The 18096-nt window shown below is 34.1% G+C and overlaps 2 protein-coding genes across 2 annotated transcripts; both read right to left on the reverse strand.

Moving 5' to 3' along the window:
* Positions 1-1925: 1925 nt before the first annotated feature.
* On the reverse strand, positions 1926-2706 carry LOC146934192 (uncharacterized). Its single transcript, XM_085708428.1, has 2 exons — positions 2446-2706; positions 1926-2332 (listed from the first exon to the last, which is right to left on the reverse strand). The coding sequence occupies exons 1-2, from the start codon at positions 2683-2685 to the stop codon at positions 2267-2269; spliced, it is 306 nt and encodes a 101-aa protein (XP_085564554.1). The 5' UTR covers positions 2686-2706; the 3' UTR covers positions 1926-2266.
* A 2491-nt stretch (positions 2707-5197) lies between these two features.
* LOC146934193 (Peptidase M1 family protein) lies at positions 5198-14730 on the reverse strand. Its single transcript, XM_085706063.1, has 32 exons — positions 14357-14730; positions 14145-14225; positions 13998-14042; positions 13763-13897; positions 13586-13661; positions 13418-13494; positions 13012-13125; positions 12818-12892; positions 12614-12721; positions 12323-12535; positions 12148-12209; positions 11972-11999; positions 11806-11892; positions 11664-11689; positions 11499-11562; positions 11314-11394; positions 10971-11018; positions 10840-10858; positions 10671-10675; positions 10551-10562; positions 10410-10466; positions 10200-10309; positions 10048-10128; positions 9744-9927; positions 8182-8330; positions 7931-8069; positions 7685-7831; positions 7478-7559; positions 7083-7258; positions 6329-6556; positions 5610-5681; positions 5198-5492 (listed from the first exon to the last, which is right to left on the reverse strand). The coding sequence occupies exons 1-32, from the start codon at positions 14432-14434 to the stop codon at positions 5412-5414; spliced, it is 2940 nt and encodes a 979-aa protein (XP_085562189.1). The 5' UTR covers positions 14435-14730; the 3' UTR covers positions 5198-5411.
* Between the last annotated feature and the right edge of the window lie 3366 nt (positions 14731-18096).

An 18096-nucleotide genomic window follows, 5' to 3' on the forward strand; every position in this document is an offset into this window, starting at 1 on the left:
GATTTTTAAAAATGTGAGGTGAATAAAGTTGTTCCTTTAAGGATGCTGCTTTTTGTTCAATCAGAGCTATGGACTATTTTTCAAGAAATAAGGTTGGCATGGGATAGAGGTTTCAGGAAATTAAGGGTGGAATTTGACTCCTTGGCTGCAGGCCTTCTTTAGATTTAACACTAGACTAGGTGCTTGTTTGGTTTAGCGGTGGTTTCCATAGAATCACCGTGAATTTTTACGTTTTAACAAAGCTTGCTTTTATAGCTTCAGGATTTCCACGTCCAACTTGCCTTGGGACGTGAATTTGTAGTGCAAAAGCTAATCCAAACACATACTAATACTAGATAGGAAAATTTCAATTACTCCTACTATTGAATAGTTCAAGCATTTGAGTGACTCCAAAATTGGTCACTTCTTCATCAAAGAAACGATCTTATTGTAAGTTAGAATAATGGGATTGGACCTTGCTTTTATTCCACTTTTAGAGACTCTAGAAAGTGGTTGACCCATAGATGTAATAGTCACTTAGCAAAGTCTACAAAGAAATTTTCCATCTCCATTTTGTCGGTATTGACTTTCAAATCATGCATGAATTGTCACTGTCGTGTAGAATAGAGGGGGAACAAGATATATTAAGAAAGAATGGAAAAGTGGGGATCAAGGAAAAAAAACTAATGATAGGGTGTCCTAAAATGGTATGACCTTCTACGATATGACATCTTTTGTCTAATAAGAATCCAGTCAAATAGAATCTAACAATCAAACTAATGAAAATCCAATCCTAACCGATTTAAGTTGTTTTGAATTTTTTTCTCTGTTTTGATTTAAACCGAAATAAACCAATGCAACTCGGAATCTATTGATTCAAATATCAGTTTCATATTATTCAAAATCGATCATATCTGAGATCTGAATTAAATAGTTATATTTATTAGTATTCTATAAAAAAAAAGTTATATTTATTAGTATTATTTCTTTTATTTCAAAATGAGTAATACCTCAAATTCGTCCTTGAATTATCAGCAATCCATCAAATTCGTCCCTGAATTTATCGAAATATCTATTTAGTCCCTGAATTTACAAAATGTCAATCAAATCAGTCCCTCCGTTAAGTTGGTCTGTTAACGGAGGTGACGTGTAACGTTAACCTTTTACAAGGCTTGCCACGTCAGATGCCACGCAAGCAGGGACCAAATTGATTGATTTACAGAAAATTTCCAATGACCAAATTGATGGATTTTCAGAAAATTTCCAAGGACCAAATTGATGGATTTTCATAAAATTGGCAACGGCTCTTTCTCCTTGTACTCAATAACGGCTCTTTCTCCACTTCCAAATTAACGGCTCTTTCTTCCCCAAATACATAAATATGAAACCCTAATGTTATTATTTGTCACCTAGAGTTCAAAATCCTCCAAAATTCTTCCATGAATTGAGTAGGTGTTCTTCCCCAATTCAAAAACATAAAACCCTAATTTTGTTGATTCAATTCGAAATTAAAAAATCATTGGTCATTGTTTGAATCTAATTTCTACTGGTAAAAAAGAAGTTAACAAAATGGCTGATATAAAAACAGACAGTTTTGAAGCTAACTGCTACTGGTAGAAAAGAAGTTAACAAAATGCTGATATAAAAACAGACAGTTTTGAAGCTAACTTCTACTGGTAGAAAAGAAGTTAACAAAATGCTGATATAAAAACAGACAGTTTTGAAGCTAATTTCTACTCGTAGAAAAGAAGTTAACAAAAGGCTGATATAAAAACAGTTTCAATCAAAATGGTCCCTGAATTATATGCATATCCATCATATCGATCCTCAAATTAGTGAAATTACCATCAAATAGGTCCTTGAATTTTCACACCAGATATCACTTTGATCATTGGGCATACATTTGTTGAATAAAGTAAAAAGTAAAAGACAGACATTTTGATTATAAAAAGACATACATTGCATACCATCATAAGTCATATATTTGATGTTCATAAGTCATTACATAGCCAAAAAATGCAAATTACATAGCCATCAAGTCATCAAATCATTTGATGTTCTTAAGTGATTACATATCCAATAAAGCATAAACTAAACAAGTCCAAAAAGCAATAATTAAACTAGTCCAAAAGCATAATTTAAACAAGCATCAATGCTTTGGAAATCCTGGAGTTGGGATAAACTCCATGTATTGGGGTTGAGTAGAAGCGGACCCGTAATTTGGATTTTGAACTCTAACAATTCCAGGAGCAGTTGAATTCTGTGGAGCAGGACCCCTCAGTGGTGTTTATTTATGCATGTCATTTGAATGAATCACTGGTCCTCTCATGCCATATCTCCTTGTACTCATTATCTGCAAATAAAATCAATCATATCAGCCCTTACATTATAACAAAATCCATCAAATTAGTCCTCAAATTATGCCAGTAAGTATCAAATCGATCCATATTTTGGATAAAGTCATACCTGTCTAGAAACTGCATCAGTTACAGGTCCATAATCAGTAGCAACATTCTCTTGTTGCACCTCAGAAGCAACATTCTCAGTAGCAACATTCTCTTGTTGCACCTCAATAGCAATATTCTCAACAACAGTTTCCACACCTGCCACATTACCTTGTACTTGTTCTTCAGGCTCAGTGTCAATCCAATCCTTTGGTCTCCTAGCCACACCTTGCTTTGCACAAGTTCTTGAGTTATGTCCCATCAGTCCACATCTTCCACATTGAGTGTCATTATAGGTTATCTTCATGCTACTCCCACGGAATCTGACTTCAAGACCGAATCTTTTCCAAGGTTGATCGCTGGTGATGATGATGATTTTGGAGAAGTGAAGAGGGTGACGGTTTAGGCGGGAAGGTGAAAGATTAGGGACTGGTTTGATGCTTCTGAGTGAAAAAAATGTGAGGATGAAAGACAATGGTAATAGAGGGGTATAATTGGAAACACAGAAAAAATTACCCTCAAAAGTTAAATCTCGAATTTTCTCCATTTCCATCAATTTCGTCCCTATACACGTGGCTGCCTTGTTGACACGTGTACAGGACAACACAGCTTGCAAGGGGACATGTCATCACCACTAACGGTGCTTTTGGACGGAGGGACTGATTTGATGGACGTCTGCAAAATTCAGGGACTAAATAGATATTTCGATAAATTCAGGAACGAATTTGATGGATTGCTGATAATTCAAGGACGAATTTGAGGTATTACTCATTTCAAAATATATTACCAGTATTCGATTTTTAAATATATTACTAGTATTCGATTTTTAAAATGTTTCTTTAAGGATTTTTTTAAAATATATTGTATTTATGTTTTTCTAATCATTACTATATTATTTTTCTTATTGTGGCCTATATACTTGTCGTAATACTAAAAAAACCATATGGTATTTGAGAAAAAAGTGATTTTCTTTACATATTTCTTAAACTACCAGTTTGGTGCGCAATGTATGATAGCAATAAAATATGATAAAGAGATGGATAGTAATCTGACAAGATAATGACAGAATAAAAATATTTATCATATATCATGTGTTTAGTTCACACATGATAAAAAATATAATAGCATCGTTTTATGTCATCATGTGTTTGGTGCATGCTTGACATAATGTTGACATAAGAAGAACAAAGAAACAAATTGAGAAAAACAAAATATGGGAACCCAAACAAATCGATCGAACAAATAAACAAAAATAGGACCAACAAACTTGGGGAAAAAAATTAGGAGGGGCAACAAAAATATATAAAAAAAATTGGGATCAAAGGGTACAAATCCATACATGAAAGATTGGAGTTGAGAGATGGACCATTAGAGAGAAGAAAATACAGGCGAGAGATAAAAATAGGTTTCTCTAATCCTATGAGGTTGCTAATCTGGCTTAAACTAAGGATTAGGATTACAAAGGGTTGATCAGATAGGGTAAACAATTGATTTAATTTATCATTTTTCTATTGATGCGTCAAGCAATGGATTTAAATAAGATATGATATTTATATCATGTCATGTCTTCTTATCCAGTGCACCAAATGGTTGTTTGGCTCAATAGGATTAGTATCTCAAGGCCACGAATTGCTTACATGTTGCGTTTGTAAAATTTTGGTCAAATGTTCAACTCCTATTTCCGCAAAACACATGTGCATAAGTGAAGTTCAGAAAATAACAAACTTTTGCTATGTTTCACAAAATCGCTTTTCGCAATAAGTAGCATTTTGCTTTGAGGAAAAAAAAGGGAGAAAGGTTGGTTCAAGGTGGAGGGTCGAGAACGAGAGGATCCATTTCCCATTTTGGTTCAAAATTAATGAAAAACCAAGCATGTAGAGATACTTATCTTTCAAGGTAATTAAGATCCTATTGAAATATTTTTTTTTCATAAGACCAACCGATTTTTTTTTGTGGTTACAATAAGACCAACCGATTAAACCCAAACATCAACAACCATATTATTGAAATATTTTTTTCAAACTATATTATTTGAAAAGGGAATTATTGCAACCCAAATTTAAACTCTAAATCTCGATTGCTTATTTTTAAACTCAGTGCAAGAGTCAAAGACAAAAGAAACGTCTTTCTCTTTTAGCGTGTAACATGCTTTTCAATAGAATAACCCTATTTTCCATCCATTAACTCTACCACTTTAAATTGATGCATCAATGGATGAATGCTGATTTACAATGGCTTTTTAATTTAAGAAACATTTAAAGGTAGAACAATGATAAGAATGAATGTTGTGTCAGTGTTCAGATAAAGAATATCTTATCGATTTTGCCTCCTATGAAACATGAATTTGATAGAAATACATGTTTTGTTGCTGTCAAACATTATTGATAAACCTCGATTAAAAGTGATGAAAAAATAGTTGCGTTGGGCAAAAAAATTGACATATATTACTTCAAACATGTATTCAAAGTAAAACCGCACAAATATTCATTTCTCTTCGAACACAGTTATAATCAAATAAATTTAACAAAATAAGTTTAAACTAAAATCACTTTTAATAGATGATCACTCATCATCTATTGTGATGCGGAAGGTGGTTCAAATATAAGATTCTATGATCATTGATCAATCAAATATAAATATTTTGGTAATGATATCAGCAAGACAGAAGAAATTTCATAAAAAAAAAAAATAAAAAAAAAAATAAAAAAAAAAAAAAGACAGCAGAGTTCTCACAATCGAACTTCTGTTATAATGCTAAACCTCGAGAAAACAAATAAAGATAAACTTCCGTTCTTTATTTTTTGGCATAAATAATGCATTGTGCATCCTTTGGAAGTTCGGTATGAAAATAAATTATTGGAAAAGCTACCAGTGGCAGCAAGCATGCATAGGATATTGGGATCACAGATACGATCGTTTTAACTAAACATAAGCCAGAACAGTTTGAAAGGCACAGCTTGGTAGTTTAGATTACCAGCCATTGGCACTTTAAGCAGCTAAGCTCTTTGAAGCAATTTCAAACACATTCTCTGAAAGGCCATTAGTAGACATGATCTTCTCCAGCTGGGCCTGCAACAATACAACACAATTATTTTAAGAAATCACGACAGCCAGAATTAAAATTATGTTATTCAATAATATTTTAAGAAAATTGCAGCTAATGTAGCAAAATAATAACTTTATTACCTTTGCAAGTTTTTGTCTGGTCTCATCAAAACGCTTCCATCTTGAGAAGGCTGACACCATTCTTGAGGCAACCTACATAAGAAAAAATCCAATCCAATAAATACTTAATGACTGAAGACCATGTAACTGACAATACACACTGTCAAGAAACGTTTTCTACATTCATTTTTAATTGTAACCCCCCCCCCCCCCCCCCCCCAAAAGGTTTCACTCAACTTCCTTTTTTGAAAATATCCGCAAAGCCAACAGGTAAACAATTTTGTTTTAACTGATACATGTAAACTGAATGAAAAGAAGAAAGAAAAAAGAAAAAAAGAGCAATGGTGAAAACAGAAAATAAAAAAACTAAATGTTTTCTTAAACCATATAAGCAAGTTGTTAGATGAAAGTATATGAATGTTTTATGTTAAATCATGCAACAACCGTTTGGGCTTCAGATATGGATAACAAACAGACCTAACCAACTTTCACAAATCATATCTCTTCAAATTCTTTCGGGATTTCCGTTTTCATAAAATGGGCATTTCCCTAGATTTAATTTATTTAAAAGAATGAGAGCAATACGTCTAAACAGTTTGGTAATAGATGGATGCACTGATACAATGTCATGAACCAATCATCCCAGAAAACTTAAGCTGTTAGCTGAAAAGCACATGACAGTTTTTATATAACATGTGAATCAAAGAACCCGTAATTTAAGATGGGTAATGTGAAAAGACCTGAGGGTTTATTTTGTCAAGTTGCAGTACAATATCTCCCAAAAACTCATAGCCTGACCCATCCTTTGCATGGAAGTTCACAGGTGACCCACAAAAACCTCCAATGAGAGAGTACACTTTGTTGGGATTGCGCAAGTCAAATGCTGGATGGTTCAACAGTTTCCGCACATTCTCAACATTACCAGGAATGTCAGACACTGCTTGAAGAGAAAACCATTTGTTCACTACCTGGAAAGGAAGGTCAAGTATAAATATCAATCTAAAATAGTCCACTATGTAGCATAAACTCATAGGTAGGAAGGAGCGCTTTTATAAATAAAATAAAAAAACTGAACTGTGCATATTTTTGGGTAAGACAAGTACAAGAGATTGCAATAGCAGTCAGCCAGCCAAAACATAAAATACTTTGCAAAGCTATAGAAGGTGTCAAGTGGAACGGTGTTCATCCTAAATAATGTGCCCAAATGGAGGAGAGCTTCTCTTCACAATAATGTGAATTGTGTAAGAAGGAAAGGAAGCAGGGAGCTCTTCATGGATAATGGCTGGAAAATAGCAGTGACAGTGCACCTTGAGTGTAATCCAGCCTCACATCATCATAAGTTACATATGTCAACAATAATATGTTCTCAAAGAATAGAAGAAACATGGCCAACAACCACCACCACAAACTCGGCTAAAAAGATCGAACTATGTCATAATCGTAACAGAAAAATATAAATATTTATCTTCAAAATAGTCGGAGATGGAGATTTACCAAGTAATCATTCTGCCACTTGTCATAGAAGTCAGCAAGAACATCATCACGAGTTTTACCAGGGTTCTGAACTACGGAGGCCAATGCTGCAAACTGCTCGGTCATATTTGTAGCAGTTTTGTATTCTTGAAGAGCAAGGTTGGTGAGTTCTTGATCCTCAAGGGATGCAAGATAAGCTACCAATCAAACAAACAAAAATTACAGATGATCTGCTAAAAACATGAATGAAAATGTATCTTGCATAAAAAATTGTTTGAATAAAAAAATAAAACCAGGCTATTTATTGTTAGGATTAAAATCATAGATAATGATTAGAATTAGCAAATTATATCAATTAACATTTATTGTATCTATTCTACATACTATTACAAATACTACAAAAATAAAAGGTATACCAAGAGCAATGTTCTTCAAAGCTCGTCTGGCCATGTTTGAATGATCAAACACATATTCTCCTGAGCTCCTATTGTTTTCAACCTGCAAAAAGGTAAACAATCCTTTGCATTAATGAAGAGATTCATACATGGAAGACTAAAAGTTATTTTATATCAAAATAAGTTAGTTCTTTTAAAATTCCAGGCAGAATCAGACAGAAAGCATACTGTTTTAAGGAACTCTGATCTCAGTTCACTCGCAAGCTGCTTCCTGATGAAAGACCGAACAGTATGAACAGCATCAGGGTCTGCAACTTCCATTATGTCCATTATTTCTCCCTCACCAGGCAGAGTTATTGCCTTTGCCACAAACTCCTAAATAATCAAAAAGTAAAATGTTCAATCAATGCAATCATAAAATACCATATCCCACAAGAAAAAACTGAAAAACTTTAAAGAAATTCCTTAGCATACTTTGTCCAGACTTGAGTCAGATAGTATACGTTTGAACCCATCAACAAAACTAGAATTCAGAACCAATGGTTTATTATGTTGGAAATCATCCACCAAGCTGAGCATCAACTTTCGTGCCAAAATTTGTCCAGCCTCCCATCTAAGTCATTTAAACAAGGCAGTATATGAATTTCCATTATGCTATCAAATAAAAAATAACAAAATAATTGTAAAAATAAAAGAACAAAAATGCAACTTTGAAGAACACAAACCGGTTGAATTCATCAGAATCATTGGCTAGTAGAAAAAACAGATCATCATCAGTGAGATCAGATTCAAGACGAATAGGAGCACTGTATCCCCTTAACAAAGATGGAACAGGCCTCTCAAAGATATCAGTAAACACAAACTCTTCTTCTTTCTGCAGGAAATACAAACAAATTTGTCATTCAAATGAACAATAAAAAGTCCCACCACGATATGCAGACATTTCAACAAATAACTATAATTGTTTGGGGAAAATCGGGCAGATAAAAAATTCAATCATTTTTTTCAATAACTCTATTTTAAAATTTTGCACTCATTTTTCTTCACTTCAAATCATATCAAATTATAGTATCCTTCACCTCAAATCAAATCAAATTATAGACATAAGATAAGATGATCATAATTTGCAATATGAGAAAATTGATTATTTTCCATTGTAATATATCTGTTATCATGATTAGAATATAATTTTACTACATACAGTAATCGATCCAGAAATGAGAAAACATAGGAAGTGGGAGAAAGGAGAAACAATTTGTCAATTGGAAAGAATGTATTATGAAGTTCACAATTTGGATTGTGGATACCGGAAGAGATGAGTTAGAAATTGAGTATATTTGAGGAGGGAGAAGATAGGTGTTTGGTGTGATGGACTGATTTGGCCCAATAGCATTATGGGCAATAAGGACATATTTTGAAAACAGGTATACTAATAGAAAATGATTAGCTGATAATATGGTAATAGAATTTTTCTGAAATTTGGAGACTATGCGGGGGAATAAAACTTCTGTTGTTGGAAAGCACAACCCTTGTCTCCATATACATTCCATAATTAAAAAGTAGAGGGAACCAGCCCAAACAGACCGAGTTAGGCAATGAAAGTCAGCTGTTTTGCTTGCTCACAATACTATCTTGCACTCAAGAACTAAGCATATGGAAATAGATCTTTTCTTTGTCAGAGAAAAGGTTATAGCCCGGCAGCTATCAGTTGTGCACATTCCTGGTTAAGATCAGTGGGCTGATGTTCTCACCAAGCCTGTCTCTACAGCAAAGTTTCTACTCATGCGCTCCAAACTCAATGTGACTGCAAACCAACATTGAGTTTGAGGGGAGTGTATAAGAGAAGCTGTTTAGTTAAGTATAGTTCAGGAATTAGTTAGACTTAGTTCCAGTTAAGCTAGCTGAATATATCTGGCACTTGACAGTTATCAACAGCGGTCTAGTGTGTGTCAGTCAGACATAGGTTGACCTGCTATTGCAGGTAACTATCAGCCTCATATATAAAGCTGATTTATAACAGAATTATTCATACAATGAAATACCAGAATTTGTGATAAAGTTGGTTAGGACATTCTCTCTGAATTCTCTTTGAAATTAACAGTGGAAGATTATTTCCTCTCCTCGAAAAGGGAGAAAGGCATTTCCTCTTCAGGAAGAGGAAGAAATGGGGAATACGCAATCACAGATTATTATTCACCTGCTATGGTACATATTTCAAAAACTTACCAAGAGACTTGCTTAAAACATGAGTTTAGAAATTCACATCGAAAGAAAAGTTCAAACCCACCTTAGTGACTCTAAGGATTGTAGTAGAGACTGATTGGTCATTGCTTGAAACAGATTGCAAAGCCCCGTCGTGGTAAATAGAGGAAAGAGGAATGTCCTTGCCAGTTGAATCAAGCAAACCTACCGCAATAGGAATAAACATGGGTTCCTTAACTGACTGCCCTGGAGTTGGCGGGATCTCTTGACTGCAAAAATGTTGCCATCAAACATGTTAACAGAGATAAATAAATAATTAAAAAATAGAAATCAAAACTTAATCACCTTTAACCCAATCAGAGAGAAATAAAAAGTTGAAGTTTGTATACCTAATTTTCAAAGAAAATGTATGTCCTTCTGGATTATAAGAAGTGTTTACTTTGACAACAGGAGTCCCAGCTTGAGAGTACCTGTCCATTAGTTGATCGATCAGTATGAAATTAGCATAAAAATGCTGGAAAAGAAAACCCACAATACAAACCACAATAAGAAATTTGCAAAATCTGCATCATTTGCATCTCGCATGGCAGCGTAAAAATCTTCACATGTTACAGCTTGCCCATCATGTCTCTTAAAATAAAGATCCATGCCCTGAAATACAGAGAATCTGTGAGATTTGAATTCTAAATTAAGAACGTCAGATTGCTGGTAGCATGACATTGCAAGTAACATGGTTAACGAGTATTCTTACTTTTCGGAACCCTTGACTTCCCAACAAGGTTTTGTACATTCGAACAACTTCAGCCCCCTGTTACATAGGATCATAAGAACAAACTGCTCGAGAAACTAATGGACATGGAGGGATTGAAAATTTTAGAAGTAAATATCACACCTTCTCATAGACCTACAAAACAAAACAAAAAAAGAATATATCATTAGGAACAGGTCTATATCTTCGTGAGAGAAACTGAACCAAACAGGTCAAAATCTGCAACAAAACCCGCAAACATACCGTAACTGTATTTTGACATTGATGACAGGGCCGCATCAGAAATTAACCATGGAAGGTTGTCAAGATAATAGGTAAATTAGCAATAACAGACAATAAATTATCCTACAGTAGAGTAAAATTCAAATATGATATTGTCTCAATCTGAAATTCTAAAAATAAAGAAGCTTGCCTGTGTAGAAGTTGTCCATCTGTCAAAAAGGAAATAAAATATAAGTACAGACTTACAGGGCATGTATATCAAGGGGTTAAGGGGAGTTTTGGTGACAAATGGATTTGAGGAAAAGGTATCCAAATTCTAACCTTAATGTAAGAGTGTGGCCGCACTGGATGGGCCATGGGACCTCCATCCTGGAAAATCAGTGTAGAAGTATCAGAATTCTAGTTAAATGAATAGTACAAAATATTAATTATAATAAGGACAATGCCAACAAGTACCCCCGGGGCACTTTTTAAGGACCTTAAATGGTTAGTTTTAATGAAAAATTGGGTATTCAATGCATTGGAAATTGAATTATTTGACTTTTTTAATGATTAATTTCTTAATTTGGAATCCTTAAACAGTGCCCCAGTGGCACTCATTAGCAATATTGATGAAGTACAACAAAGGAATAATTAGAAATGGAAAATTAGAAAGATAAGTAACCTGTGGAAACTGGTAATTTCGAAGTTTTGAAACATCACCAACACGCTTTACAGTGCGGCTTCCCATGTCAGATGAGAATTCCTGCCAATAATTGATGCAGCTCGTTATACTAAAATACTCAGCGGAAGAAAAGTACTGCCAATGCCCTAATTGAAGCATAGCAACTGAGGTCAAAGAGGCAGTACCTGATCACGAAAAACGGTGAGACCTTCCTTCAGACTAAGCTGGAACCAGTCGCGACATGTCACTCTGATATAAACCCAAAATACAAGCAGGAAAAGGCATTAGAAAATTAAATGAACAATAACAAGAGCATATTGAAAGGACAGCAAGATCGTGGGAAGCGCCACCTGTTGCCAGTCCAATTGTGGAAATACTGCATAATAGATAATAAATAAGCTTCAGTTACAATCAACAAAAGCTAAGGAAGTTGAGTGTATCAAAAATTAAAAAATCCCCCACATTTGCTGATGATATGTGATAGTTACAAACCTCGTGTCCAATAACTCCCAATATTGCAGCATAGTCTGCATCCGAAGCAGCCTCGGGAGAAGCCAATACAAGCTTGGAATTGAAAATCTACAAACAAGCCAACAGAAGTATAAATGTCAGAGTTAAGAAAAATAGCCCATCAAGACCAGCTGATGAGGAGACGTACATTCAAGCTTTTGTTTTCCATGGCGCCCCTGACCATTACAAAAACAAGAAAACAATATTACTTTCTGCACCATAATCTCTTCATGCTATCTCATCTCATAAAATGTACAAAGTGCACGCGATAAATGAACGGCTACATTGTAGAAATTCACAAAAGAAAAGGTAGACATAAATTACATATTAAAATCTGGGACAGCAACAATATTGAAGAGATCCAGGTCATATTCAAGTCCAAAAACCTGTTTGCAAAGCATACGACAAGACAGAATTTTTTTTTCAGAAACTGAAACAGTATTTTTAATCTAAATAGCTGATCTGATTAAATAAAAGTGAAAACCAGCTAATGACTGACATCTTCATCCCATTTCATAGCTGCTTTCAGAGAATACATAGCATGTGCAGTCTTGGGTACGTCCTCTGCAGGTGTCCAGATCCTAAGGGACACCTTCCTTCCTGAACGGGTAGTAAATGTGTCATCTCTGCTCTCCAGTTGCCCGGCGACTAAGGCAAACAGATAACAAGGCTTCTTGAAGGGGTCCTCCCAAACAGCATAATGTTTGCCGCCCTGCAGAAAAGCTTGATTAATGCCAATGAATAGTGAACTAACCACCAATGAAGCCTATGCAATTCAATTAAAGATCACCTCCAAGTCACCCTGTCCAACCAGGTTTCCATTAGACAACAATACTGGATACAGTGATTTATCTGCCTCAATACGAACTGTATACTTTGCCATTATATCAGGCCGATCCTGTTGGACGATAGGTTATTAGGATACATTAATTTGATGTCAAAATTAATTTTAAGGAAGTAAATCTGATCATATTAACTCCTCTAAGATGCAAACCTGATAAAATGTAATTTTACGGAAGCCTTCAGCCTCACATTGAGTACAGAAATTCCCAGATGACTTGTAAAGACCCTACAAAAAATCAAATTCATAGTAAGTAAACACATCCCCACCCGCTCTCTTCATACTCTGAGTTGAGGTGACTGAAGCAGAAAATAATACAAGTATAAGAACAGGAGAATTTCATTTACCTCCAATGATGTGTTTTTCTGTGGGAGAATCTCAGTTACAATTTCAAGATCATATTTACCACTAGGAGGGGATTGGATTGTTAAATGGCGCACATCCAAATGAAAATCTTCCTCCTGAAGATAAACATAAGAGAATATCTTTAAAATAATTATACACAACACTACAATCATCAGTGATTGAAACCTATATAAGTGTTTTTGAAGTGAACAACATCTAAGGTTTCAGCTAGGAAGCATAAAATTACATTCATAATATTCAGCATACTGAAATCAGGAAATAGAAAGTGAACATCCTTGCTTGATATACTAGTAAGATGGCAAAGCAGAGTAAAAAAAGATGGCAAAGAAATTCTATCAGTGATTATGTTCAGAAAGTGGGTAGTGCCCAGCACAAAAATATGTATACCTTCAATGCCTTGCCATTTATATGAACTGAAACTAAAGTCATGTCTTGTCCATCTAAAACTAGTGGAGGAGTAGAATCTGTGTCATAAAATAGGACGATTAATGCTGCATATATTTCCACTGATCTAAAAAGTTACAAGTCTATTATAATGGAACCATAAAGGGCTACCTTCAACGCGAGGAAACACAGCAATTCTAGAGCTAACTATCGTCTTCTCCTCTCCTAAGGAAAATTTCAGATCCACCTGCAATAGTTCCACGCAACATGAGAACAAAACAAATGTAAAAATTTAAAAATTGGCAATGCTATGAACGAAACATAATCTAAAAACTCCTCTAAACTTACTGTCTCAAAGTAGTAATCAGGCATTTTGTAATCCTTCAAGAATATTTCTGTTGGCATCGCCATTTTGGATTCTTCAACTTGCTTTGATTCAGTAGCAACAGAACAAATTAGCTTCCTACTCGCTTTCTTGACCCTCTGGTAAACAATATAACAAGAACATAAAGATAAACTAACCAAACACAAACTTAATGAGTCTCTAGACGTTAAAGTTCCAGCAGAAAATATACAAACTTACCGGAACAGAAGAATAAAACGGGCAACAATTCTTTCGCAGAACAACCTGTGAATGTCATTTTCATATCAATCAATCAGTTCAGTACAGTCATAAAACAACATTAAATCGTAAAATTAATATTCAAAATTAAAAAAAAAAAAAAAAAACCTCTGATGCAAGGAAATGTCTATATCTAACACTACTTTTCGAGATGTTCCGAAAACAATTAACACTGGAATTAATCCGAAGCTGCAAAAAAATGAAGTAAATAATGAATTTTGAAACCAATAAAAAAAAACAGCCATGAATTAAGCAACAATTGAACTTGTAAAAATTTGAATTAAGCAGCAATTCAACAGAATCATGGAAATGACACGAACGGGAGCAGGTGAGATTAAACCCAGTAGACTCTTCCTGGAAAAAGCGAGAGTCTTGGAAGGAAGAACCAAACGTGCCATGAATTGAAACCCTAATTGGATGATTTTCCAGAAAGGAAACTTGAAAAACCCTAGATCAGTTAACGACACAGAATTTTTTCTTGTGATTGGATTTGGATAAGTAGGGTTATTTTCGATTATTATGGACGTGAAAATTCACGGGTATATAATTGATTTTGGATAATAAACCAAACCTTATGCAATAATAATAAATAAATAAATAAAATAAAATGATTGAAAATTTGAAGAATTGATATTTGAGCTTCACCTCACCTGGTTCCGCGATGAAATTCAGTGAAGGAAGAAAGTGACAGGATGGATGAAATGAAATCAGAATATATACATATATAGAGAGAGATTAGACCAAACATTTATTTATCCAAACAGAGATTAGACCAAACATTTATTTATTTTTCCTTCGTTTTAAGGTTATTTTTCGAAAAATATTTTTCTCTTTTTGGTTTGTTGTTTTACTACCAGGTATAAAAATTTCAGCATTTTTCGTCAATTGATGAAGAATTAGTTGATGAAAAAATTATTTTTCTAATTTGTGATACATGTAATAAAAAGATGTTAATATATTATAGTACTAATTACTTAGAACAAAATATATAATTTTTTTTAAGAGATAATTGGTTCATTTCAATTCTAATAATAGAAACAATATAAGGTGTTTCAATTAAAGTACAAACACCATGGTCAAAAGAAAAAAGTACAAACATGCCTAAAGATAAAAACGTGATTGTCTTTGCTAGTGTACGAGTTACCGCATTGACTTATCTACTTAAAAGTTTTACTGTAAAGTTATTGAATAACATAGGAAAATGATGTCTATAATAAAAAATATCGTCGATAAAAGGTCAATTACTTTTCCTTCATAAACACTACAAAGTGGTGACATCCATTTCGTCTTGCCCAACACATAATTGCAATTGCATTCTCGTGTCGAGTACACATGCCAATTCCAACCCAGTTGTTAGCCATATGAAAAGAATTACTAATGTTGCATTTGAACCAATTTGTGGAAGGTTTTTGCCACAGAAAAAACAACCCCTACACTATGTGGACTTGATATGTTGTTGTTACCCACAGCTTGTTGTGCCACTTTTTTAATCTATTTAACAATGCAAATTGTGCACCACAACCTGTTGTAATATTTCCTGCATATTGTCTCAAACCTTCTTGTTCCTTTGTTTCCAAATGCTCTAAAAAGTAACTGCAAAAACAACAGTTGTGTCAACATTAACAAAACCCAAAAATGCACAAATAGAAGATTGTATTAGTACCGCAGCAACTGTCAAGATAGGTTGTAGCAATCCCAAAAATCTAACGTGTTTTGTTCGCTCTAGAAATATATATGTTACTCCATGAATTTATTCTCTTAGAATTATATCCTTGATAAATATAAATGTTTGCTTCATGCTTCAATTGATTGTGGAAGGAAGACCTGAGCACTTGCTAGTTTGTAATAACATTTAAACACCGTTCAGTGTTGGCTTACATTTATGCTACAAAAAAATTGATTTTTGAAGGTTTAAAGCTTGGGTAAGAAGTTGTCTCATACATAGATCGAATATTTTTCATAAGCCTGACCTTTTGGTCGATGTCCTTGAAAAACATAAAACAACCGCCTCCAAATAATAAATGAGTAATAATTGGAGTATTTTTGCTGATTCTCGCACCCTGAATGCCCAACTCGTTTCAGTTTGTCTGATACGAGTTGATAGGTCATTTGCACACAAAATGAAGAGATAAGGGGAGATAGGATCCTCTTGGTGAATGCCTATCCCACAAAAAGGTAGTTCAACTTTCCAACCAATCTTCAGTGTCTACGTGGGTCTGAAAAGACTCACGTTGATTTGGCATAAGCCTGCTATTTGGATTTGTAGGTCTGTCAATGGGTTTGCAATCTAACATCCCAGTCTTCTCCAAAATGTCAATGAGATGGAAACACCTGAATTTGATTGAACTACTTCAATTCTAAGAAAATATTTAAGGGCATTTATTAACTTGTTTTGCAATAGCATACTTTCCCTAAGAGATGGAAACACATGATTGTGATTTTACTTATATATTTAAGGGCACTTATTAACTTGTTTTGCAAGAAACCATATGCCCCCTCCCCCATTTTCTGTATTTATTAGAAAGATAGGTGAATCATGAATTCTTTACACTTTTACAACACTTTTTGTAGTAATTTAGAAGTAAAGAATGAAAGGCAAAAGTAAAGAAACCAAAAAGGTGAAATCCTAACAAAACAAATTATTTTTTTCTCCCATGATCAAATTTTGTGATAACAAAATTAAATCATAATTTTGTTGCTTCATCTTGGACCCATTTCAACAACCCATCTCATGTAGTAAAATTTATACCAACACGGTCAACTGTAGGTGGCAACCAATACAAGGAGGATCTACAACTGGTGGTGCAATGTAAGGTTTCACATCAGCAAAAGGATCCACAACTGGAGATGCATTGTCAAGTTTCACATCAACGGGACGATCCGCAATTGGAGATGCATTGTATGGTTTCACATCAACGGGAGGATCACGAGGAGTAGCCGTGTATAAAACTATGTAATAACTTAAGTAAACAAGGCTATCTTAGTAAAATTTGAATTTTAGAATCCGGATGGAAATTTGAATCTTAAGATTTTAAAATCCAGACTATGCCAATACATAAAATCTTGACTTGAATGCAACGAAAAAGCTGAAATTCAATGAGGAATATTTCAAAGTCACATTACATTTGCATTCAGACAGAAATATGGTGTATTAAGTGAGTTGATGGTTGAAATATGTATAAAAACAAAGATTTCGTATGTTTGAGGAGTTTTTTTAGAGGATTCTGAGTCAAAGAGAAAAAGTTGGTGAGAATTTTGTCTGAATTTGGCAACATGCTCATACACACACAAAAAAACTTAAATGATTAAATGTGTTATTATTGAGTGAAAATTGACAATATTCACTACAAATTAATAAACAGGATTAATAAACAGTGTTAATTTTTTTTAACCATCAATTATCAAAGGAAATGGTCCTGTAAATCATGCATTCGACTAGAAGATAAATAAATCCTCATCTAAGATTATTACAATCAGATATCAAATTTGAATAGTGCCAACTAATTTTCACTAACGACCACTTGGTTAAATATTGTTTTGTGTTCATTATCAATAAAGCACATCAAGATAACTCTAACAAAATTACAATCTTAGTAGCAACAATCTAAAATTTAGACCAAGCTTGCACACAGGTTCATATACTTATAAGTCTAGTGTGAACTAGTGTTTCATATCTCCCCACTTTGGGCGAGTTATGTGAGCCGTTAAATGTGCGATGTTCTACAGATTTATCATGATGGAAGGTACGCTCCAGTACCATGAAATTGATGCATGAGTAGTTTAGAGGTTCTCTTCCTATTTAAATCCGCTTTCCGCCATAATAAGCTGAATAAATAACAAATCTCAAGACCTATTTCATAACAAAGATCCGGGTGACCGGAGTGATCAGCAGTAGATGAATGCTGTGATTGACAATGGTTTTTTAATATAAAAAACCTATTTAAAGGTAGAACTATGGTACCAACGAATGCTGTTTCAGCGTGTATGTTTGGATTCAATATAAAGAATACCGTAGTGATTGTGCCTCCTATAAAATATGATTTCGATCGATACACATATG

This window comes from Medicago sativa, chromosome 4 (genome assembly GCF_051527215.1).
Source record: "Medicago sativa cultivar Bolivia chromosome 4, Bolivia_mono, whole genome shotgun sequence".
Lineage (NCBI taxonomy): Eukaryota > Viridiplantae > Streptophyta > Magnoliopsida > Fabales > Fabaceae > Medicago > Medicago sativa.

Coding starts and splice junctions, on each gene's coding strand:
- LOC146934192 (XM_085708428.1), bottom strand. CDS start 2,685: ATGGGACATAACTCAAGAACTTGTGCAAAGCAAGGTGTGGCTAGGAGA. Junction 2,333..2,445: donor CTGATGCAGTTTCTAGACAG/GTATGACTTTAT, acceptor TTTTATTTGCAG/ATAATGAGTACAAGGAGATA.
- LOC146934193 (XM_085706063.1), bottom strand. CDS start 14,434: ATGGCACGTTTGGTTCTTCCTTCCAAGACTCTCGCTTTTTCCAGGAAG. Junction 13,898..13,997: donor CGTTTTATTCTTCTGTTCCG/GTAAGTTTGTAT, acceptor ATTGTTTACCAG/AGGGTCAAGAAAGCGAGTAG. Junction 13,662..13,762: donor CTGATTACTACTTTGAGACA/GTAAGTTTAGAG, acceptor GAACTATTGCAG/GTGGATCTGAAATTTTCCTT.